This window comes from Tachyglossus aculeatus, chromosome 11 (assembly GCF_015852505.1).
Source record: "Tachyglossus aculeatus isolate mTacAcu1 chromosome 11, mTacAcu1.pri, whole genome shotgun sequence".
In the NCBI taxonomy this organism is placed as follows: Eukaryota; Metazoa; Chordata; class Mammalia; order Monotremata; family Tachyglossidae; genus Tachyglossus; species Tachyglossus aculeatus.
The window spans coordinates 14,470,506-14,495,310 of NC_052076.1; the positions used below are offsets into that span (position 1 = coordinate 14,470,506).

A 24,805-nucleotide genomic window follows, 5' to 3' on the forward strand; every position below is an offset into this window, starting at 1 on the left:
AGGGATTTCGGCTGCCCCCTTAGGACCCCCTCCTCCCCCCCCAAGATTCCAGCTTTGCCTGGGGGCTTCCCTAGGGATTTCAGCTGCCCCCTTAGAACCCCCTCCTCCCCCCCAGGATTCCAGCTTTGCCATTAGGCTTTCCTGGGGATTCCAGCTGCCCCCTTAGGACCCCATCCTTCCCCCCAGGATTCCAGCTTTGCCCTTAGGCTTCCTTGGGGATTTCAGCTGCCCCCTTAGGACCCCCTCCCCCCCCACAAAGATACCAGCTTTGCCTGGGGGCTTCCCTAGGGATTCCAGCTGCCCCCTTAGGACCCCATCCTGGCTTCCCTAGGGATTCCAGCTGCCCCCTTAGGACCCCCTCCTTCCCCCCCAAGATTCCAGCTTTGCCCTTAGGCTTCCCTGGGGATTCCAGCTGCCCCCTTAGGACCCCCTCCTCCCCCCCAGGATTCCAGCTTTGCCCTTAGGCTTCCCTGGGGATTCCAGCTGCCCCCTTAGGGCCCCCTCCTCTTCCCCAGGATTCCAGCTTTGCCCTTAGGCTTCCCTGGGGATTCCAGATGCCCCCTTAGGACCCCCCTCCTCCCCCCCAAGATTCCAGCTTTGCCTGGGGGCTTCCCTAGGGATTCCAGCTGCCCCCTTAGGACCCCCTCCTCTCCCCCAGGATTCCAGCTTTGCCCTTAGGCTTCCCTGGGGATTCCAGCTGCCCCTTTTGGACCCCGTCCCCACCCCCCCAGGATTCCAGTTGCCCCCTTAGGACCCCTCCCCAGCCCCTCCTCTCCTCCGGGCGCGCTCCCGAAGCGGCGGCGGCGCGCTCTCCTCCCCTCCCCCTGCGGCCCCTCCCCTCCCCTCCTCCTCCTCCTCCTCCTCCTCCTCCTCCTCCCGCGGCCTGTTTATTAGGGGCAGGCAGGGCGGAGGCGGAGGGAGGCCAGGCCGTCCAGTACAGTCCCCCTCCCTGCCCTCCCCCCCCCCCCGGCGGCGTCCAGCACAGCCATGAACCCCAACTGCGCCCGCTGCGGGAAGATCGTCTACCCCACCGAGAAGGTCAACTGTCTGGACAAGGTGAGAGACCCCCCTAACCCACCCTCCGGGGCTGGGGGAGGGGAAGGGGCCGTCGGGGATCAGGGGGATCAGGGGGCCCAGGGGGCGTCCCCCCCATCCCGGCAACGCCCCCTCAAAGGAAGACTGCAGGGTCAACCCCCGCGGAATAAAGAGGAAGCCCCCCTCCCCAATCCCAGCCCCTTCTCTTCCCCTCCCACCCCCATTTCATCCCGGGGGGTGTCTTTCCTTCTCCTCCGGGTGGGCCCCCAGGATTGAACCCTTCCCCTGGAGATTTTCCTCCCCCCTTTTTTTTTTCCTTTTTGGGTGGGGAGGAAGGGAGAGGGAGGGTCTCTGACTTGAGGGTCTGGGGGCTTCATGGGGGGGGGGGAAGGGGCAGCGGGGGCTCCCAGGGCCGGGGAAGGAGTTGGACAGAACAAAGAGCCAAACTTCCAAGAAGCGGCCTCTCCCGGGGGGCTTGGGGGAGGAGGAAGAGGAAGAGGAGGGGGACCCCCCCATCCCCCCAAAACAGCCCACCCTGGCACCATCTGGATCGCATTAGCTACTATTTTTTTTTTGGGGGGGGGCAGTGTGCATGAAGGGCTCCGGTTTGAATCAATGCCTCTCTAACTGCCCCAGTGGGGTCTTGGACTCCTTTTCCCCCCAATTTCCCTTGGAGAAAACCCCAAAGGATCCCCCCAACCTGTCTGGGGTCGCAGGGTCTGTCTATCCCCCCCCCCCCCCAATCCTGTCTGGAATGAATGCCCCCCACCCACCCACCTTGCTTTGTGAACTCACTCGGATTTGGGGGATGATGATGATGATGGTATTTGTTAAGCCCTCCCTGTGTGTCAGGCACTGTTCTAAGCGCTGGGATCGATTCCAGCTAATCAGGCCGGACGCGATCCCTGTCATCATCTCTAATCGTATTTATTGAGCGCTTACTATGTGCAGAGCACTGTACTAAGCGCTGGGGAAGTACAGCATGGGGTCCCACACGTCCCACATGGGGTTCACGGGCTCAGCCCCCATTTTACAGATGAAGGAACTCAGGCCCGGTGGGGGGAAGTGACTTGGCCAAGGTCACGCAGCAGACGAGTGGCGGAGCGGGATTAGAACCCACGTCCTCCTGATCTCCAGGCCCGGGCTCTATCCCCCAGGCCACACCGCTGGGAATAAGGGGGGTGGGTTTCTAACTCAGGAGGCCCCACTTTGGTCTGTCCAAAGTTTTTACGTAGTAATAATAATGATGATGGCATCTGTTAGGCGCTTACTATGTGCCAAGCACCCAGGTAGACCTGGCCTGATGGCATTCCCATTCCCGGGGCCGATTTGGTTTTGTTCTCCATCCCCCCCTTTTAGACTGTGAGCCCACTGTTGGGTAGGGACTGTCTCTATATGTTGCCAATTTGTACTTCCCCAGCGCTTAGTACAGTGCTCTGCGCATAGTAAGCGCTCAATAAATACGATTGATGATGATGATTGGCAGATTGCTGTTTAGTTTCTGAGTCACTGTGGGGTAGGGCTGGGGAGATTTCCTCCACCCGTGAGACCACCCTCTCGATGCCCTGTGGGTACTTTGGTGTCAAAGAGCAGTAATCCCCTGTGCCCGTTGTCCTGGTAGCCGTGGTATTTATCAAACACCTACTGAATATGATACATTGTACTGAGGAAGTCGATCAGAGGTGTTTCCTCCCCACAAGGAGATTACAATCTAATGCTGGTGTGCAAAGGGGTCAAGGGTGGACATGTTTGTACATATTTATTACTCTATTTATTTTACTTGCACATAGCTATTCTATTTATTTTATTTTGTTAGTATGTCTGGTTTTGTTCCCTGTCTCCCCCTTTTAGACTGTGAGCCCACTGTTGGGTAGGGACTGCCTCGATATGTTGCCAATTTGTACTTCCCAAGCGCTTAGTACAGGGCTCTGCACATAGTGAGCGCTCAATAAATACGATTGATGATGGTGGAGGTTTCCTGGATCCTGACTCCTCCCAGCTCGGCCCCGATCCGTCAATCCTATCTATTGAGCACTTGCTGTCTGCAGAGGACTGTACTAAGCGCTCGGGATATCCTGTCCCCTGATGCTAGGCCCCCTTGGGTCGTATGGAGGAGAAGGGAGGGTCTCTCTTCCTCTGCCACCTGTCTGCTGTGTGACCTTGGGCAACTTACTTCACTTCTCTGGGCCTCGCTTCACTCATCCATAAAAAGGGGTTTAAGACCGTGGGACGGGGACTGTGTCCAACCCGATCTGCTTTTATCCACCCCAGCGCTTAGTTCGGTGCCTGCCACGTAGTAAGAGTTAAACATGCCATTATTATTATTATTATTTGAACTGAAGCTGCCTTAGGGGTCCCCCCCACCATAGTCTAGTGTCCTGTGGGTCTTTCCCAAGCAGCTGATCCCTACTTTGGACTGGGCTTTTCCTGCCACCCCAGAGAAGCAGCAATGCCTAGTGGATAGAGCCCGGGTTTGGGAGTCGGAGGGATCTGGGTTCAAATCCCGGCTCTGCTCTGCGAACTTGGGCAAGTCACCTAACTTCTCTGGGCCTAAATGACCTCGTCTGTAAAATGGGGATTAAGACTGTGAGCCCCGTGGGACTGATTCGTTTGAATCTACCCCGGCGCTTAGAACAGTGCTTGACACATTGTAAGTGCTTTACAAATACTATTATTATTTTCATCACTCTAGAGAAGGCTTGTCCTAGGTAGAACGTGAATAGGGCCAGAGGGCTGGGGAAAGACTAGATATTTCTGTATATATATTTCTGTCTATATGTTTGTACATATTTATTACTCTAATTTATTTATTTATTTTACTTGTACATATCTATTCTATTTATTTTATTTTGTTAGTATGTTTGGTTTTGTTCTCTGTCTCCCCCTTTTAGACCGTGAGCCCACTGTTGGGTAGGGACTGTCTCTATGTGTTGCCAACTTGTACTTCCCAAGCGCTTAGTACAGTGCTCTGCACACAGTAAGCGCACAATAAATACCATTGATGATGATGATATTTCTACCCTCCCCAGTGGGACAGGGTGATCCAACCCCCTTACTTGCTGTGGGGAGAGAAGGAAAGGGGTCATCTCTGCAGTAGGAGAGAGTGGGATGAGACTTGAGGAAGGGAGCAGGGGGAGAGGGGTCCAATCAACTCCGGAAAGGGGGGTTGGACAAAGGATTTAAAGGTTTGCTGGCCTAAGGGTGGGAACGGCTTTCCCCTGACCCCACCTTGAAATGCCCCTCCTGGAGCCCTGCCAACTTGCCGAGGGACCCACCCGTGCTGGCAACTTCACCCCTCTGCCCGACCGTCTCTATATGTTGCCAACCTGTACTTCCCAAGCGCTTAGTACAGTGCTCTGCACACAGTAAGCGCTCAATAAATACGACTGAATGAATGAATTTGCCCCAGCCTGCAACCCCCTTCTAGACCGTGAGCCCGTTGTTGGGTAGGGACCGTCTCTAAATGTTGCCAACTTGTACTTCCCAAGCGCTTAGTCCGGTGTTCTGCACACAGTAGGCGCTCACTAAATACGATTAAATGAATGAATGAATGACTGGGGCTGACACTGCATTCTGGCCAAATCCGTTCCTTGGCACATTGAACAGGGAGGGGCTGCCTGGCCACTGTGGTGGTGGTAATAATAATTGTGGCATTTGTTAAGCGCTTCCTATGTGCCAGGCGCTGTACTAAGTGCTGGGGTGGGTACAAGCAATTCGGGTGGGGGACAGTCCCTGTCCCACGTGGGGCTCAGGCTTAATCCCCATTTTACAGATGAGGTAAGTGAGGCCCAGAGAAGTGAAATGCCCAATGTCACACAGCTGAGAAATGGCTCGGGCCCCTGCTCTATTTACTAGGCCACAGTTCAGGCAGGTCAGCTCCAAACCCTTTTTCCCCTATTTCCCCCGCCCCGAAAAAAAAAGAATCAGTTTTGAAACAATTCAAACAGGAAGGGGCGAGCCGGCCCGTTGTCTCTGACTGAAACCCCTTTCCAGATTTCTTTGCTCTCTTTAATCCTTGTACAACCCTGACCGACTGTGAGTTGGGGAAGCCAGGGAGAGAGGAGGAAGGAGGGTAGTCATTCAGACAGACCAAAAAATGTGCTCAATAAATACGATTGAATGAATGGATGGGTCGTCATCTACTTACCGGGGGGACAGCTATAAACTCAGGGCAGAGGCGTCTTGGAGGCAGGGGGATGGCCCAGATGGCTCCGGGATGGCCCAGCTTGACTCCTGTCTGGATGAGAAGCGGCTTGGCTCAGTGGAAAGAGCACGGGTTTGGGAGTCAGAGATCATGGGTTCTAATCCTGGCTCCGCCGCTTGTCAGCTGTGTGACTTTGGGCAAGTCACTTCACTTCTCTGGGCCTCAGCTACCTCGACTGTAAAATGGGGATTAAAACTGGGAGCCCCATGTGGGATCAACCTGATTAGCTTGTGTCTATCCCAGCGCTTAGAACAGTGATTGGCACATGAAGCGCTTAACAAATACCATCCTTATTATTATTGTTATGAGGAGTAGCCACCCTAGGTGTCACGCAGAGCGTGGGAGCAGGGGACTGACTGGAGGGAGGGTGTTAGGCTAGAAGAGCAGTAGTAGTAATGGTATTTATTGCTCTGCACACATTAAGCTCAATAAATACGATTGAATGAAGCGCTCACTAAACACCAGTGATTTATTAAGTGTCCACTGGAAGGGAACACTGTACTAAGCACCACAAAAAGAAGTGACCTGTTCCCTGTCTACAAGGTGCTCACATTATAACAGAGGAGACTAACAGAAAATCCCCGAGTTGGGGGGTCCCTGTCCTGGTTTTCGGGGTGGGAGGAAGCGATGGGCCGATGTGTCCGTTTGTCCAGGGGGCTACTGGGACTTGTAGGGATTTCCATTCTCCCACGCTTTCAGGGGCTCTGTATGTTGTCTTCTATCCCTGCCCAGAGTCACTTGGGGGTCTGAAGAGGCTCGGGATATTAAGGGGAGGTGAGTTAGACCCCCACCATCCTGGGACTAGGCCCAGCCTGCCCAGGGCTCTGAGAAGAGCCTTACATCTGGCAGAGGGATGCCACCACCCAGGCAGGTTAAGGGAAGCTGGGAAGCCTGTCTCTTCTCCTGCAGGCCCTCAGGGTCAGGGTTTTTTTTTTTTGGGTGGGGGTGAGGGGGTGAGGCAAGGTCCCTCAGAGGACCCTGGATTCCCTGGCTGGGAGGAGAGGCTCCCATGGGTGTCCCTAAGAAGTGGGATCTGGAAGGTGCTGGAGGGATTCTAATTCCCAGGAAGAACGATGGCGCAGGGAGGCCACACGGGTCTGGCTGCTTTTGTGGGAAGACGTGCCCCCGGGGGTGGCGGGGGAAGAGAGAGAGGGAGATGCCTTTCCTGCCACCTCTTCCCGCCTCCTCCCATCTCCTCCCGCCCTCCCGGGCACCCAAGCAGAGCGAACTGGCGAGGCCTTGCCCTCGTGCCCTGGCCTTGAGTCACAGCTGCCTGGGCGTGGGTGTAGGGAGGCTGGGCCTGCCCCTTCCCCCCCCAACTCCCCCAGGGGCTCTGTCTTGCCCCCCACCAAGAAGCTGGTGCTGGAACTCCCAGTTGTGCCAAAGTTAAAGGGAGTTTCCACAGAGTCGTGGAGGCCGGGGCCGCTTCTTGCTCCCGTCGGCCAGCTGGCTCCGGCTGGGCCCGTCCCCATCTCTCCCCCGCGGGTCTCGTCGGGGTGGGACGGCTGTGGTGTGAGGTGATGGGCTTTGGACGGAGCCGATCTGTTTCCAGTCACAAGGAAATGGGCAGCATTACCGTCGGGGGGGCGGTTGGTTAGACTTGAGGTAGGACTTCCAGGCGGGCCCACCTTGTTTCCCCCCCATCTCCCCCAACTTGGAAGAGACGTGAGGGGATGTGAAGCCTTGCCCTCCCAGAGGGCAAGCGGAGCCCCCCTGCCATCCCCAAAGCCAGACAGGGCTCTCCCGAGCCCTCCCCCCGACAACTAACCCCACATTTTCCGTCTCCTTCCTGCCGTCCGCCGGGACAGAGGCCGGGCTGTTGGGCGGACACAAAGGGCGCTCAGTCTGGGGTGGCCCTGTCTCCCCGGGCCTCTCGACGCCTCTGTCCTCGCGGCGGGCCGGGCCGCGCGGGGACAAGGCAGGACTCTGTCCGCCCGCGCGGGGCATTCCCGGGGTCCGCGGGGGGCCTCCCGGCCGCCGGCAGCTGTGGACGGGCTGGCTGGCATCCGGGTAGGGGGGACCGTCTGGTTCGGTCGCCCCAGGTCGGGAGGGAGAAGGAGGGGAGCCGTCCCACCCGGGGAGGTCAGAGTCCATCAAAGCCTTTGCGTGGATTCGCCCGCCACGGGCCAACAGCAAGCAGGACTGTGGCTCCGTCTCCCTAGGCGTGCCACGGAGACTCTAAGCTCGTTGCAGGCGGCTAATGTGTCCGTTTATTATTTTGCCCTCCGAAGCGCTTAGTACAGCACTTTACACACAGTAAGCGCTCAATAAATACGCCTGAACATGGGCATCGACGCTAGAGCCTTTTCTGGCCTGGCTCCCTGCCCCAGATCTCCCCTCTGGGCAGGGGAGAAGCAGTGTGGCCTAGGGGATAGAGCTCGGGCCGGGGAGCCAGAAGGACCTGGGTTCTAATTCCGGCTCTGCTGGCTTGTCTGCTGTGTGACCTTGGGCAAGTCACTTCAGGGCCTTCCTCATCTGTAAAATGGGGTTTAAGATTATGAGCCCCGTGTGGGACGCGGACTTTGTCCATGTTGATTAGGACTGTGCTTGGCACACTGAAAGCATTTAACAACTACCATAAAAGAGGGGTGGGGAGGCAGCTCGTTATTAATAATAATAATAAAAATTGTGGTATTAAGTGACAGACACTGTATTAAGCGCCGGGGTAGATACAAGCAAATCGGTTTGGGCACAATCTCTACCCCACGTGGGGCTCACAGTCTCAATCCCCATGAGGTAACTGAAGCCCAGGGAAGTGAAAGTGATTTGCCCAAGGCCACACAAGTGGGAGAGCCGGGATTAGAACCCATGACCTTCTGACTCCCAAGCTAGGCCTCTATCCCCTAGGCCATGCTACTTCCCTATTTGTTATGCTGTATGCTCCCGAATGGTTAGTACAGTGCTCTGCACACAGTAAGCGCTCAATAAATATGATTAAGTGAAGGGCTGGGCTGGGGCTGAATTACTGAGCTTCCCTGTCTCTCCCCAACCCTGTGTTTTGGAGTCGGGGGCTGATGCCACCTGAGAGCTCGTTGTGGGTAGGAATAATAATGATAATAATAATAATGATGGCATTTGTTAAGCGCTTACTATGTGCAAAGCACTGTTCTAAGCGCTGGGGAGGTTACAAGGCGATCAGGTTGTCCCACGGGGGGCTCACAGTTTTAATCCCCATTTTACAGATGAGGGAACTGAGGCCCAGAGAAGTGAAGTGACTTGCCCAAAGTCATACAGCTGACAGTTGGCGGAGCTGGAACTTGAACCCATAATAATAATAATGACGGCATTTATTAAGCGCTTACTATGTGCAAGGCACTGTTCTAAGCGCTGGGGAGATTACAAGGCGATCAGGTTGTCCCACGGGGGGCTCCCAGTCTTCATCCGCATTTTACAGATGAGGTCACTGAGGCCCAGAGAAGTGAAGTGACTTCACACAGCTGACAACTGGCAGGGCCGGGATTTGAACCCATGACCTCTGACTCCAAAGCCCGGGCTCTTTCCACTGAGAATGTGGAAAGTTTGGTATTATATTGCTCTCCCAAGCGCTAAGTACAGTGCTTTGCATACAGTAAGCGCTCAATCAATATGATGATGATGATGTTGCCACACCCGTTCAGAGGCAGGGGATGGGGGGGGTGTGAGCTGCCCAAGACCGTCTCCATGCCCTCTTTCCCGCCAAGGTGTGGACGCGTACCCCCTCGCCCCTTCTCAGTGACTTAACTGCCTCCTCTTTTTCCCTCCCCAGTTCTGGCACAAGGCATGTTTCCACTGCGAGTCCTGTAAAATGACCCTGAACATGAAGAACTACAAGGGCTATGAGAAGAAGCCGTACTGCAACGCGTGAGTGTCTCCACGTACTGTGGGTGGGCTCCCCCCCGCCCCCCGATCCGCCTCCTCCTTCCTCATCCTCCTCCTGCTTCCCACCCCGTGACCTGGAACCCGGTTTGGCTCCCAGCCACGCCAGCCTCCACCTCGGAAAAATCCCTCCCTCCGAGCGACTCCTGGGCTTTCCGCCTGTCGGAGCTGCTGCCCGGCCCGTGAGGCGGGTTTTCCTCCGTGCCGTGCCCCGGGCCTGAACCATGCGTGTGCCTGCGTGTAGCCACGTGTGCAGGAACGGAGTGGCCTGCGAAAGCTCCCTGAAGGCGTGGCAGCGGGGAAGAAGGGATGCCTGTTTTAGTCTGGCTTTGTCGGGGGGGGGAATCCAGTGGGTCATCGTCATCATCAATCGTATTGATTGAGCGCTCACTGTGTGCAGAGCACTGGACTAAGCGCTTGGGAAGTCCAAGTTGGCAACATATAGAGAAAGTCCCAACCCGACAGTCTAAAAGGGGTCCTCAGCCTGCCAGGGGTTGGGAAGCAAGATTTAGCGGGAGGGGGGCTCTAGGTTAGAAACCTTGCCCCGTGTATTCCCACCCGACTGGATGCAACCTGGTCCATGGGGTGGGGGGCATCCCTTAGGTTGTTTGGGGGTGAGGGGATTTTGTGCGGGTGGGGAAGAGGATGGGGTTGCAATAATAATAATAATAATGATGGCATTTAAGCGCTTACTTTGTGCCGAGCACTGTTCTAAACGCTGGGGTATTTTACTCTACTATTTTTACTCTATATTTATTTTATTTGTACATATCTATTCTATTTATTTTATTTTGTTAGTATGTTTGGTTTTGTTCTCTGTCTCCCCCTTTTCGACTGTGAGCCCACTGTTGGGTAGGGACTGTCTCTATGTGTTGCCAATTTGTACTTCCCAAGCGCTTAGTACAGTGCTGTGCACCTAGTAAGCGCTCAATAAATACGATTGATGATGATGATGGGGTAGATACAAAATAATCAGCAGCGTGGCTCAGTGCAAAGAGCGCGGGCTTTGGAATGAGAGGTCATGGGTTCAAATCCCAGCTCCGCCAATTGTCAGCTGGGTGACTTTGGGCAAGTCACTTCACTTCTCTGGGCCTCAGTTCCCTCATCTGTAAAACGGGGATGAAGACGGTGAGCCCCCCTCCGTGGGACCACCCGATCACCCTGTAACCTCCCCAGCGCTTAGAACAGTGCTTTGCACATGGTAAGCGCTTAACAAAAACCATTATAATTATTATCAGGTTGTCCCACGGGGGGCTCACAGTCTTCATCCCCATTTTAGTGATGAGGTAACTGAGGCACAGGGAAGTCGCCCAACGTCACACGGCGGATCGGTGGCGGAGTTGGGATGGGATCTGTCAGGGTTGGACTCCCCTCTTCCCCTGCCCCAAATAATAAGCCCTGAACCCTGGGTGTGTCTCAGGATGCCTGAGAACTGTCCTCCGTCCCGCCCCCACCCCCAACGTCTAATCTACTCCTCTTCCTTCCCACCGCATCCCCCTCCCCCTTAGGGGAAGTGGTACATTCCTCACATTCCGCAGCTCACACAATCCTGGTCCTAGTTTAGCCTCCAAGCTCTGGGGATTTCAAAGCGGGATGGGGGCGCGGAGTTAACCCTCTGTAACGGGGGGAAAATGTGCTGCCATTCCTGGGAATCGCAAGCAGGGACCCTCGCCCCATCACTTCCAGGCTCAGCACCCCGCGACCATCATCATCAATCGTATTTATTGAGCGCTTACTGTGTGCACAGCACTGCAGTAAGCGCTTGGGAAGTACAAGTTGGCAAAACATAATAATAATGTTGGTATTTGTTAAGCGCTTACTATGTGCAAAGCACTGTTCTAAGCGCTGGGGGGAACACAAGGAGCCCCATGTGGGGCTCACAGTCTTAATCCCCATTTTACAGTTGAGGTAACGGAGGCACAGAGAAGTTAAGTGGCTTGCCCAAAGTCACACAGCTGACAGTTGGCGGAGCCGGGATTTGAACCCATGACCACTGACTCCAAAGCCCGGGCTCTTTCCACTGAGCCAAGCTGCTTCTTTAATTGGCAACATACAGAGCCAGTCCCTACCCAACAGTGGGCTCACAGTCTAGAAGGGGGAGACGGACGACACTGTTGGGTAGGGACCGTCTCTATATGTTGCCAATTTGTACTTCCCAAGCGCTTAGTCCAGTGCCCTGCACATAGTAAGCGCTCAATAAATGCGATCGATGATATTAACCAAATAAAATAATTAGAATAACTGGTTACCAGCCAGTAGCATCGGGCCAAACCGACTCGTCGGCTGCCTGACCGACGGCCTCAGCCACGGCAAACCGGCAGAAATGGCCTTATATATCAAGGAGCTGTCGCTTGACAAGTGGGAGACTTCAGCCATCTAATCCCGGCTCCACCACTTGGCTGCTGTGTGACCCCGGGCCAGTTGCTTCACTTCTCGGGGCCTCAGTTCTCTCGTCTGGAGAATGGGGAGAGTGCGAGCCCCACGTGGGACAGGGCCTGTGCCGTATGTAATAATAATGATAATGATGGTATTTGTTAAGCGCTTACTATGTGCAAAGCGCTGTTCCAAGCCCTGGAGAGGTTACAAGGTGATCAGGTTGTCCCACGGGGGGCTCAAAGTTTTAATCCCCATTTTACAGATGAGGGAACTGAGGCATAGAGAAGTGAAGTGTCTTGCCCAAAGTCACACAGCTGACAGGTGGCGGAGCCAGGATTTGAACCCAGGACCTCTGACTTCAAAGCCCGGGCTCTTTCCACTGAGCCACGCTGAACTTTCCAAGCGCTCAGTACACTGCTCTGCATTCATTCATTCATTCCCTGATAAAGTACCGCACTTTTGCCCCCATTCCGTAAGCGCTCAATAAATACGATTGATTGATTGATTGATTCCGGGCTCTGAACTCTGGTGGGGGGGCTTCCTCTCTTGAGAGTCCTGTTTTGGGGGTCTCACTGGGGCTTTGGGGGATGGGGATGTATTTCCCAAGCGCTTAGTACAGTGCTCTGCACATAGTAAGCGCTCAATAAATGCGATTGATGATGACGATGGGGAGGACTCCATCCCCCTCACAAGGGAGCCAGGAGTCCAGGATGACTCTGGGGTGTTCGTGGATGGGGAAGAGGTGTCTTCCCTGGCACAGAGGCCTCCCGTCCTCAATCAGTCAATCAATCAATCGTATTTATTGAGCGCTTACTGTGTGCAGAGCACTGTACTAAGCGCTTGGGAAGTACAAGTTGGCAACATATAGAGACGGTCCCTACCCAACAGTGGGCTCACAGTCTAGAAGCTGGCCCCCTCAGCGTGGCTCAGCAGAGAAGCAGCGTGGCTCAGTGGAAAGAGCCTGGGCTTTGGATTCAGAGGTCATGGGTTCGAATCCTGACTCCTCCACTTGTTCGCTGTGTGACTTTGGGCAAGTCACTTCACTTCTCCGGGCCTCAGTTCCCTCATCTGTAAAATGGGGATGAAGACTGTGAGCCCACGTGGGACAACCTGATCATCTTGTATTCCCCCCCCAGCGCTTAGAACAGTGCTTTGCACATAGTAAGCGCTTAATAAATGCCATTAAAAAAAAAAAAGTCTTGGGTTCCTGGGGCGGGGCCGGGGGTGGGTGAGGGGCTGGCCAGCCAGGCCCGGGTGCCACAGCGGTCACTCTGGATCTCTCTTTGTGTCCTGGCTCAATTAGTGGTATTTATTGAGCGCTTTCTGTGCGGAGCACTGTACGAAGCGCTTGGGTGAAGTGGTGGCATGTTCCCTGCTTCCAGTCAATGGATAATTTGGATGACGTGTCCTCTCCTCCTCCCCAATATCTCTAGACTGTGAGCCCACTGTTGGGCAGGGACTGTCTCTATAGGTTGCCAACATGTACCTCCCCAGCGCTTAGTACAGTGCTCTGCACACAGTAAGCGCTCAATAAATACGATTGAATGAATGAATCTCTCTGACTCTGGGGTTTGGAATCCTTTCTCCCGCATCCCCCCTCTCCCTGGAGCACCGTGGCTGTCGGCTCCCGCTCCTGCCGACCCGCTCCTCGCGGGCCGCAGCAGAGCTGCCTCGAAACTTTCCACAGCTCGGACTCCCGGCCACCCTCTCGCCTCCGTCCCCTGGCCGGCCAGCCGGCCCGGACAGCGGATCCTCTGTCCCCGCTCCCCTCGCCGGGGGGAAGTGCTCGGTTTGGCCAAACCACGGGCCGGGGGGTGGGGAGGGATGCCGGGCCCCACAGGGCAGTTGCGAGCCCCCCGTGGATGGAGGGAGGCCCGGTGGTCTTTCTCGACTGCAGGCTGGGGCAGCCCGGCCCTCATCTTGGTCCTGCTCCAAGCCGGCGGAGGCGAGGGGCGGGATTTGGGGTCTCTGGGGCAGAGCAGATCCCCCCACTAGATGAATAGTTGGGGCAAGACGGAACAGAGACCCCCGGCCCTCCTTGCCCAATGCTTGAGAAGAAGCTGAGAGATGGGCTGACATCCTTCATCCTTTGCAATCAGTTACATTTACTGAGAGCTCCCTGTGTGCACAGCACTGTGCTAAGCGCTTGGGAGAGTACAGTATAGCAGATAGTAGTTATCCCAGGGTCCACCTACTGCACCCTCCCCTCTGGCTGGGCCTGGGGCTCCGGTGTTTGGGGTGGGGGTCCCCCAGACTGGCTGAAGTTGTTGCGATGGTGGGGCCAAAGGACAGAAGGAGCTAGAGAGGAAGGCCGGGTTGATCTAGTTCCCGGAGGAAAATTTCTCCAAGAAGTCCCAGCCTCTGATCCCACCCCGACCCCCAATTCTGCTTACTCCTGGGGCTGGACTCGTCAGGGGAAGGAGCTTGGGTGGGAGTCGCCCCGCTTCTTGACCCTGGGGACCATGGGGGGCTCGGGCGGAAAGCGGCTTTAGCAGAGGTTCTTTCATTCAATCATATCTGAGTGTTTACTGTGTGTAGAGTACTGTACTGAGCACTTGGGAGAGTACAGTGTAACAATGAACGGACAGATTCAGTGCCCACGGTGAGCTTACAGTCTAAAGGGGAAGACGGGCATTAATATAAATTACAGCTAAGTCCATTAGAGGAGCCCACCTCTCCCAAGGCTGTCGGGGCGGGGGGGCTGGGCGCTTCTTCTCAGTCAGTTCCTTGTTTCCAGGAAACCGTCTTCCGTACTTGGGAGCCAGGACACGTGGGGCTAGAAGAGCACTGCCCCTTGGAGGGGGGTGAGCAGCTTGGTTCTGCAGGGATTTGGGGGGGCGGGAAGGGGAGGCTTCTGTGGCCCAGGGGGAGGGACTTGATGGTATTTCCTGGAGTAGCCAAGCCCTGTGGACCCTGACCCTTGCAGGCAAAAAAAAAAATCCTCCCTGATCCCTGATGGGGAGAGGAGACTCCCTCCCTAGGAGGGCATGTGTTCCATCTCTCTCCTGCCCCAAGCTCAGAAGGGGAGAATCCTCAGCCCCTTAGGGAGGCAGGAAAGGTCAGGACCTAAATCCTCCTGACCCGTCATCCCCTTTCAGGCTGCAGGCTTTTTTAGACTTTTTTTAGACTGTGAGCCCAATGTTGGGTAGGGACTGTCTCTATATGTTGCCAATTTGTACTTCCCAAGCGCTTAGCACAGTGCTCTGCACATAGTAAGCGCTCAATAAATACGATTGATGATGATGATGATGATGCAGGCTCATTTCCCCTGGGGCTTTCCTTCCTGAGCTTCTTGGCCTGTGGCTCAGGAGCCGTGAAACCTCGCCTGGAGCCTGAAAGGGTGGAGGTCACCTCGTTAGGGGATGTGGGAAGGGGTTGATTAATCAGAAAGCGTGTGAGCATAGCCGGAGGGTGGGCCTGGTGCCCCAGAGGTCCAGATAATCAGGTTGTCCCACGTGGGGCTCACGGTCTTAATCCCCGTTTTACAGGAGATTTTGCACGTAGTAAGCGCTTAATAAATGCTGTTATTATTATAAGTTGAATCAGAGAGCCATCAGGAGGTTTTGGTTTTGTTCTCTGTCTCCCCCTTTTAGACTGTGAGCCCACTGTTGGGTAGGGACTGTCTCTGTATGTTGCCAATTTGTACTTCCCAAGCGCTTAGTACAGTGCTCTGCACATAGTAAGCGCTCAATAAATACGATTGATGATGATGATGATGATTCCCTGCTCCTGAGATGAGCCAAATTTTAGGTGCTGCTGTTGTTGCTGGGTGGGGTGGGTGTAGTCATCTTTGATCCCATCCCTCCGGAGCAGGGGGCTGTGCTGGAAGTGACCCTAGCCTTGGGGGTCTTCACACCCTGCTCACTTGACCTCCTCTAGCCTGGCCTGTCAGCCACTGTGTTTCTGTGGAGACCACTGGAGCCATTCAAAGCAGACACGGCCTCATCCCGGGTGGGAGAAGGGGTGGGAGTCTCTGTCCATGCGGGTGGCTGGCATGGTCAGACCAGGAGGATTGGGCAGGATGGGGTGCTGGGAAGAGGAGGGATGGATAATAATAATAATAATAGTATTTATTAAGCGCTTACTACGTGCAAAGCACTGTTCCAAGCGCTGGGGAGGTTACAAGGTGCAAGGCTTCCTGGAGAGAGTGGCTTGTAGCAGGGATCCACCCGCTCCCCCTGGCACCTTTGCCTCTTACCTTCCTGGAAACCTTCCCAGGGTTTGCCCTGGAGTTTCCAGAGATCAGCTGTGAGCCCACTGTTGGGTAGGGACCGTCTCTATATGTTGCCAGCTTGTACTTCCCAAGCGCTTAGTACAGTGCTGTGCACACAGTAAGCGCTCAATAAATACGATTGAATGAATCCGGCCCTACCTGTGACCGCTCAGGACAGTAGGCATCTGCCTTTATTTCAGACAATTAGTCAGCGACTCACGCTCTCTCTGTCCCCTGCTCTGGGGGCTGATGTTCTGGGCCTATTGGAAGTCTCATCTAGCTCTCCCTTGCTTTTAGTTTGAAGCCATCTCCCTCTGAGGCCCTGGTTATCAGCTGCCCTCATCCTTTCCCCTTTGATGATGATGGCATCTGTTAAGCGCTTACTATGTGCAAAGCACTGTTCTAAGCGCTGGGGAGGACACAAGGTGATGAGGTTGTCCGGCTTGGGGCTCCCAGCCTTAATCCCCATTTTACAGCTGAGGCCCAGAGAAGTGAAGCGTCTTGCCCAAAGTCACCCAGCTGACAATTGGAGGAGCCGGGATTTGAACCCGTGACCTCTGACTCCAAAGCCCGGGCTCTTTCCAATGAGCCACGCCCTTTCCTTCGCAAACTATCCCAGATGGATCCAGTTGCCTACCCCCGGCCCCTGCGGGATAGGGTCCATGAAGGTTGGGGCTGGAGGGCCAGAACCTCTGGTTTGAGCCCCGATCTCTCCCACCCCGTGCCATTCCCTACTTCACTCAGGGGCCTCAGTTTCTCCGTGGGGGCTGAAGGAGGTGTCCTTCCCCTGCGGTGGGTGGCGGCCACTTCCCTCAGACAGGAAGTGAATCAGCTGGAGAAACTTGTCGCGTGTGGGTGTCCCGTGGACAGGAAGCGATTCTGTGCCAGACTGCCCCCGCCTCGGGCCGACGAGCCCACCCTGGCGCTGACTCCAGCGAGGGGTTTGTGGGCACCCACTCTTCCGCCACTAGCCGGGAGAGCTGCCCGGTGCTGGGCGCCGGGGGTGACCCCACGCTGACCCGAGAGGGTGGCCTGCGTTGGGCCCCTGGCCTCCTGCCCGGGATTGTGACCTCCAGTGGGGGCAGGGAGGCTGGCCCTGAAACCGGGAAAAATGAAGGGAATTCTCCCTATTGGACACATGATGGGGGGGGATTTTTTTTTTCCTAATGGTATTTAAGCCCTTTCTTTGTGTTAAGAACTGCTCTATGCACTGGGGTGGGTACAAGGGAATGAGGCCGGACCTAGCCCCTGTCCCACACGGTCAACTAGGAGGGAGAGAGGTATTGAATCCCCATTTTGCAGTTGAGGAAACTGAGGCACAGAAAAGTTAACCGACTTGCCCAAGTTCACGCAGCAGACTGTTGGGTAGGGACCGTCTCTATATGTTGCCAACTTGGACTTCCCAAGCGCTTAGCACGGTGCTCTGCACACTGTAAGCGCTCAATAAATACGACTGAATATAGCAGGCAAGTGACGGGACTGGAATTAGAACCCAGATCCCCTGGCTCCCAGGCCTGTGCTCTTTCCACTAGTCCGTACTGCTTGAGGCTCAGGGAGGTTGAGCGACTTGCCCAGGGTCACACAGCATGTGTGGGACCGAAAGGGGCTTCGCCCAGCCGGCCCTGCCTCGCCCCTCTTCTGGACACTCTCCGTCGCCTTGTCTCGCTCCTTCTCTCTCTCCGATGCCGGAGCCTGGCTGCGGTTGCCATGGGAACCGGATGATCAGTGAGAGCCAGCAAAAGAAGCCACTTGTCTCCCCAGGGTTGGGATGGCGGAGGGTTGGGCGGGGTGGGGGGCTCCCGGCCCCAGACCGTCCCGTCTCTGGGTCTGTCGTCTAGCCCAGGCCCCTCCTGCTAGCTTGCTTAGTTAGTCTGGGGGCACTTTCTGGTTCTCTGGAGGTTTGGGGGGCAAGGAGAGGTGGTGGTGGGTGCTGATGGGGGGGAGGGAGAGTCTGCCAGCCAGAGACGACAACGATGACTCCTCCTCCTCCTCCTTCTCTTTCTTCACATCCCCCACCCCCTTGCTTCTCCAGGTGTTTTCAGGGACTGGAAAGCGTCCTTGCCTCCTCGCCTCCCAAACTGGGTCAGAGGAGAGAAGGAGGAGGTTTATGCCGCGGGAGAGTCGGGGGAGTTGGCAGGAGGGGGGTGGTTTCAGGGGTGTGTTTGTTGGGTTGGAGGGGGTGGGTGGGTGCGTGGGAGCCACAGCCCCCACCCTACACCCGGGATCCTGGGCCCCGTTGGGGAAGTAGCAGGTCCGGGGCACCTGCCTGCAAGGAAATCCTCCCAGGTGTCTGACCTCCATCCCTCCCGCTGCTCTCTTGAAGAGCCCAGGGAATCGAAAGGTGGTTGAGCCAGGCCTGATGCCTTCCCAGAGGTGTGTGGGGTTGGGCTGGGGAGGACTGGACCTCATCCCTCTCCCTCTGGATGTGCCAAACTGAGCAGGGGGTGGAGCAGGGTCAAGGTGGTGGGGCTTCCTCGAGACCCTCCCTGCCCCTCCTCAGTGGGGCCACTTCCAGCCCCTGGAGATAATAATAATAATTGTGATTTTTTTTAAGCGCTTACTATGTGCTGGGCACTGCACTAAGCGCTGGAGTGCATATAAGCATATCGGGTTGGACACAGTCCCTGTCCCACATGGGGCTCCAGTCTCAATCCTCATTTTACAGATGAGGGAACTGAGGCCCAGAGAGGTGAAGTGACTTGTTCAGGGTAACACAGTAGACAAGTGGCGGGGCTGGGATTAGAACCCATGACCTTCTGAGTCCTAGGCCTGTGCTCTCTCCACTAAGCCATGCCGATGCCACCAGATGCCAGCTCTGTGCCGCCAGCCAACCCCACTGACCCCCTTTTGTCCATCCGCCCCTTTGCAGAACCGCCCAGCATCTAACCTCATTCATTCATTCAATCATATTTATTGAGCGCTTACTGAGTGCAGAGCACTGTACTAAGCGCTTGGGAAGTCCAAGTCGGCAACATATAAGAGACGGTCCCTACTCAACAACGGGCTCACAGTCTAGAAGGGGGAGACAGACGACAAAACAAAACATGTGGACAGGTGTCAAGTCATCACAAATAGAATTAAAGCTAAATGCACATCATTAACAAAATAAATAGAATAAATATGGACAAGTAAAATAGAGTAATAAATCTGTACAAACATATATACAGGTGCTGTGGGGAGGGGAAGGAGGTAGGGCAGGGGGAGAGGAAAAAGGGCTCAATTTGGGACCTCGTTTCCTCTCACTGCACTGAAGTCGGGGTTTCCTCAGTCAGTCAGTGGTATTTATTGAGTGCTTACTGTGGGCAGAGCATTGTACTCAGTGCTTGGGAGAGTACAGAATAACAATATAAACAGACATATTCCCTGCCCACAAGGAGCTTACAGTCTAGAGCCTGTCCCCTCCCGCATTAGGGTTAGGGGAAGTTAGGCGTTGGGGCAGAGGTGCAGTGATGTCTGGAGTTACCAATCCCCCTCCATACCCTCCACCGATAAACCTAGTTCTATGTGTGTGGGCACATGTCTACATGTATGTGCGTCTGCTGTGCTCTACGTGCATACATGGGCCGATATGAGCCGTCATTGATGGGGTGTTGAGGGGAAGAGTGGCCAAGGCCCAGTGGAGGGGACATGAGATCGGAGAGAGGGAAGCAGGGGAGTTTTGGGGTGTCAAGCCTGGGGTTGGGGGGGGTTCCAGTTTAATGTGGGATTGGGGGGGTTCTAGTTTCTCCCTAGCAGAGAAGGAGCCCCAACTTCCATCCCCCTCCACCTCTGCCAGAAATTGGGATGGCGAACGGGATCGGGGGGCTTGAGGCAGCTAAACTGCTGCCTCCAGGAAGCCCCCTGGATTTTTTTCACCTCTTAACCAACCCCTTCAGCTGTGCAGGGAGTAGGTTGGCCGTGTTACATTCCCTCCCCAACAGGGTGGGAGGGGGAAGTGTACCCCCAGAGGCTCCGGCAGCCCCCCGACTCCTCACTCGGGCTGATCCCGGGCCCCTCTTGCTTGCCCGGTTTAGGGTCTCTTCCCCTCATGACCCTAAAAAATAGTGCCTGCTCGCCATGGGTCCCCTCCTCCCCCATAGGAAGGGGTCTGACGTGGGCTGGGTCCCTCCCCCTCTAAGCGTGACCCTTCCATGTCTCTTTCCTTGCAGACACTACCCCAAGCAGTCCTTCACCATGGTGGCGGACACCCCCGAAAACCTGCGCCTCAAACAGCAGAGCGAACTCCAGAGCCAGGTAAGGCCCGGCGGGAAGAGGTGGACTCCCCCCGGGACTCTCGAAAGGAGGGGCTGCCTTTGCAGCAAGAGGGAGCTGGTTTAGACTTCCAGGGCTTCCAGGCTCCCCAAACCCTCCTGGAAGTCGGGTGCCCTTTGGGGGCTTGGGAATATACAACAGAAGGAAGAAGACACAATCCCTGCCCTAGAGGAGTTGACCGTCTAATTGGCAAATGTGCAGAAAGTAAAAGTGAGAATCCAGGTTAGGGAGACGTGGGTTCTACGTGTTGCCACCTTGTACTTCCCAAGCGCTTAGTACAGTGCTCTGCACACAGTAAGCGCTCAATAAATACGATTGATTGATTGATTGATTCTAATCCCGGCTCCACTCGTCTGCTGCGTGACCATGGGCAAGTCCCTTAACTTCTCTGGGCTGCAGTTACCTCCTCTGTAAAACGGGGATTAAGACTGGGAGCCCCGTGTGGGACAGGGACTGCGTCCAACGTGATTATCTTGTATTTCACTACAGTGCCTGGCTCGTAATAAGCACTTCACAGATATCATTTTAAAATTTAAAAAAAAAAAATTATCAATGAGCAGTTGTTCCCTACTCCCAGTACATGAAAGCCTGGCATACACCCCAGCATTTGGCACACGGTAAGCCCTTAATAAATGCCATCGTGATGGTCTCCTGGGTGACGAGGTGCCCAGTGGGTGACAAGAGTGAGGAGTCGGGGGTTAAAAGGGCATTATTGGATTTTGATTAAAGGAGGGCGGGGGGAGACAAGTGTGCAGAGGGAAAAGGGTGGTGGGAATACAGTGCTCTGCACACAGTAAGCGCTCAATAAATATGATTGAATGAATGAATGGTGGGAGGTGAGAGAGTTGAGAGTGAGGGATGCTTAGGAGGCTTGCTCGGGAGGAGCGGACAGTGTGGGGTGGAGTGGGAGAGGAGAGTGGGAAGGTTGGAGGGAGAGAACTGCGGGAGAGCCTGGAAGCTGGACATCCGGACCTTCTGGTGGGCCAGGAGAGTTGTTGGAAGTTTCCGAGGAGGGAAGGGACGGCTGATGTCCAGTGTGTTGAGATGATGATCGGGCTGGAGGCCAGTGAGGAGGTTGTTGCTATGATCCAACTGGGAGGTGGCCCAGATGGTGGACTTTTTTTTTAAAAAAAAATGGTATTTAAGCACTCGCTATGGGCCGGACACTACATTAGAAAAGCAGCATGGCTCAGTGGAAAGAGCACGGTCATGGGTTCAAATCCCGACTCCGCCAACTGTCAGCCGTGTGGCTTTGGGCACGTCACTTCACTTCTCTGGGCCTCAGTTCCCTCATCTGTAAAATGGGGATGAAGACTGAGCCCCACGTGGGACAACCTGATCACCTTGTATCTTCCCCAGCGCTTAGAACAGTGCTTGGCACATAGTAAGCGCTTAACAAATGCCATCATTATTATTATTATTATATTAAGCACAGGGGTAGATACACAGTCATCTGATAGGACATAGTCCACGTCCCACATGGGGCTTACAGTCTTAACTCCCGTTTTGCAGATTGATTCATTCAATCGTATTTATTGAGCGCTTACTGTGTGCAGAGCACTGTACTAAGCGCTTGGGAAGTACAAGTTGGCAACACATAGAGGCGGTCCCTACCCAACAGCGGGCTCACAGTCTAGAAGGGGGAGACAGACAACAAGACAAAACATATTAACAAAATAAAATAAATATGTACAAATAAAAGATGAGGTAACTGAGGTCCAGATAAGTTAATGGAAAGGAGTGGGTGGATCTGGGCCGTGTCCGTACATCCAGCCGGATTGTGGCTGAATGTGGGAGATCGTAATAAGCGCTCAATAAATATGACTGACTGAATGAATAATGGTGTCTGTTAAGCGCTTGCTATGTATCAAACACCGTTCTAAGTGGTGGGGTAGTTATGAAGTCGCTCTGCACGCAGTAAGAGCTTTATAAATACGATTGAATGAATCGGGTTAACAAATGCTTAACAAATGATAGAGAAGGAGCGTGGCTCAGTGGAAAGAGCACGGGCTTTGGAGTCAGAGGCCATGAGTTCAAACCCCGGCTCCGCTAACTGCCAGCTGTGTGACTTTGGGCAAGTCACTTCACTTCTCTGTGCCTCAGTTACCTCATCTGTAAAATGGGGATTAAGACTGTGAGCCCCCCGAGGGACAACCTGATCACCTTGTAACCTTCCCAGTGCTTAGAACAGTGCTTTGCACATAGTAAGCGCTTAACAAATGCCATCATCATCATCGGGTTGGACACAGTCCCTGAGGCGCACAGTCTAAGTCAGAAGGAGGGGGATTGAATCCCCATTTTACAGATGAGGTAACTGAGTCACGGAGAGCTTAAGTGACTTGCCCAAGGTCGCACAGCAGGCAAGTGGCAGAGCGGGGGGGTAGAACCCGGGTCTGTGCCCTTTCCACAAGGCCGTGCTACTTCCAGGTGTAGAGGAGGGAGAGGACGGGGTGGAGGCTGGAAGTAGAGGCGATGAGGGAGGAGTTTTCCCGGGAATGTCGTGAGCTGGAGGAGCCGACGGGCCTCCCGGTGGCATTGGGATGCCAGGCAGGGGTTCCGGCTTCTCCCCCCTCCAGCACCGCTCACATCCCTGGGGTGCAGATGGGCAGCGTGTCTCAGTGGAAAGAGCCCGGGCTTTGGAGTCAGAGGCCATGGGTTCAAATCCCTGCTCCGCCGCTTGTCAGCTGTGTGACTTTGGGCGAGTCACAACTTCTCTGTGCCTCAGTGACCTCACCTCCCTATTTTACAGCCGAGGTAACTGAGGCTCAGAGAAGGGAAGTGACTCGCCCAGAGTCACACAGCAGACCAGGGACGGAGCCGGAATTAGAACCCAGGTGCTTCTGACTCCCGTGCTCTACCCACTGAGCCACGTTGCTTCACTAAGCCACGCTGCTTAGTGCCTTATTGGGCGTCTGTGTGTGTGAGCCCACTGTTGGGTAGGGACTGTCTCTCTGTGTTGCCAATTTGTACTTCCCAAGCGCTTGGTACAGTGCGCTGCACATAGTAAGCGCTCAATAAATACGATTGATGATGATGATGATGATCTGTAAAACAGGGATTAAGACTGTGAGCCCCATGTGGGACAACCTGATGACCTTGTAACCTCCCCAGCGCTTAGAACGGTGCTTGGCACATAGTAAGCGCTTAATAAATGCCATCATTATTATTATTATTATTATTGGCAGCAGGCAGTGGGGTGCACTGGGGGCCGCCCTGCCCAGGGCTGTATTCCGTGCTGGTGGGGCCGAGAGAGGTTGAGTAAGGAGCTCAAGGCCACCCACGGTGCCGGGACTCCTGGTTCCAGTCCAGCACCGTCTCTGCCCACTTCCTGCCCTCCTGAGGGCCCGGAGTTCTGCCCGAGCCGCGGTGGGTTTTGAAACACCGCTTGGGTAAGAGGCCTTTCCTTCCTGGTTGTTCAATCCTTCCTGGAGTTTCAAAAAAAAAAAAAAAAAAAAGTCACGGGCCCACCCGGTCACCCCGTCCCCCTCCCCTGAGCCTAAAGTCCCTACTAAGTTTTCCCGGCGCCTTGGGATTTCTTTATTTTACTTGAACATATCTAGTCTATTTATTTTATTTTGTTAGTATGTTCGGTTTTGTTCCCTGTCTCCCCCTTTTAGACTGCGAGCCCACTGGTGGGTAGGGACCGTCTCTATATGTTGCCAACTTGGACTTCCCAAGCGCTTGGTCCAGTGCTCTGCAAGCAGTAAGCGCTCAATAAATACGATTGATGATGATGATGATGACTGGGGGGCCCGTGGGACTGAGAAGCAGCCTAGTGGATACAGCGTGGACCCGGAAATCAGAAGGACCTGGATTCTAATCCTGCCTTTGCCACCTTGGGCAAGTCATTTCTCTGTGCCTGTTACCTCATCTGTAAAATGGGGATTCAAAATGTGAGCCCCATGTGGGATCGGGACTGCGTCCAATCTGATAACCTTCTTTTAGACTGCGAGCCCACTGTTGGGTAGGGACTGTCTCTATATGTTGCCAACTTGGACTTCCCAAGCGCTTAGTACAGTGCTCTGCACACAGTAAGCGCTCAATAAATACGATTGATTGATTGATTGATTGCTCTACCCCAGTGCTTGACACATAGTAAGCACTTAACAGATCCCCCCCCAAAATAAAACTTCCAGAGCCCTGTTGTTTGGGAGGTGGAGGAGATGGCAGTGTGAGCTTGTAGAAAGAACACAGGACTGGAAGCTGCTCACCTCCTCCAGGAGGCCTTCCCAGACTGAGCCCCTTCCTTCCTCTCCCCCTCGTCCCCCTCTCCATCCCCCATCTTACCTCCTTCCCTTCCCCACAGCACCTGTATATATGTAGATATGTTTGTACATATTTATTACTCTGTTTATTTTACTTGTACATATCTATTCTATTTATTTTATTTTGTTAGTATGTTTGGTTTTGTCTCCCCCTTTTAGACTGTGAGCCCACTGTTGGGTAGGGACTGTCTCTATATGTTGCCAATTTGTACTTCCCAAGCGCTTAGTACAGTGCTCTGCACACAGTAAGTGCTCAATAAATACGATTGATGATGATGATGATGATAGGTAGGACGCCTAGTTCCAACCTCTCCACCAGCCCATGGGGTCACAATCCCCTTAGCCTCCCGAATCCCGTTATACAGATGAGGAAGCTTTGAGATGAAGGAAGCAGCGTGGCTCTGTGGAAAGAGCCCGGGCTTTGGAGTCAGAGGTCAGGGGTTCAAATCACGGCTCCGCCAACTGTCAGCTCTGCGACTTTGGGCAAGTTACTTCCCTTCTAGACTGTGAGCCCACTGTTGGGTAGGGACCCTCTCTCTATGTTGCCAACTTGGACTTCCCAAGTGCTTAGTCCAGTGCTCTGCACACAGTAAGTGCTCAATAAAT

The 24,805-nt window shown here is 54.5% G+C and overlaps 1 protein-coding gene across 1 annotated transcript in view; it reads left to right on the plus strand.

The window, feature by feature from the left end:
• Positions 1-987: 987 nt before the first annotated feature.
• The window catches only part of LASP1 (LIM and SH3 protein 1), a 54,070-nt gene continuing 30,252 nt past the window's right edge, over positions 988-24,805 (plus strand). Inside the window, exons 1-3 of the mRNA XM_038754627.1 lie at positions 988-1,056; positions 8,985-9,079; positions 19,832-19,916. Of these exons, the coding sequence (XP_038610555.1) occupies positions 988-1,056; positions 8,985-9,079; positions 19,832-19,916 (249 nt within the window). The remainder of the gene's footprint in view (positions 1,057-8,984; positions 9,080-19,831; positions 19,917-24,805) is intronic.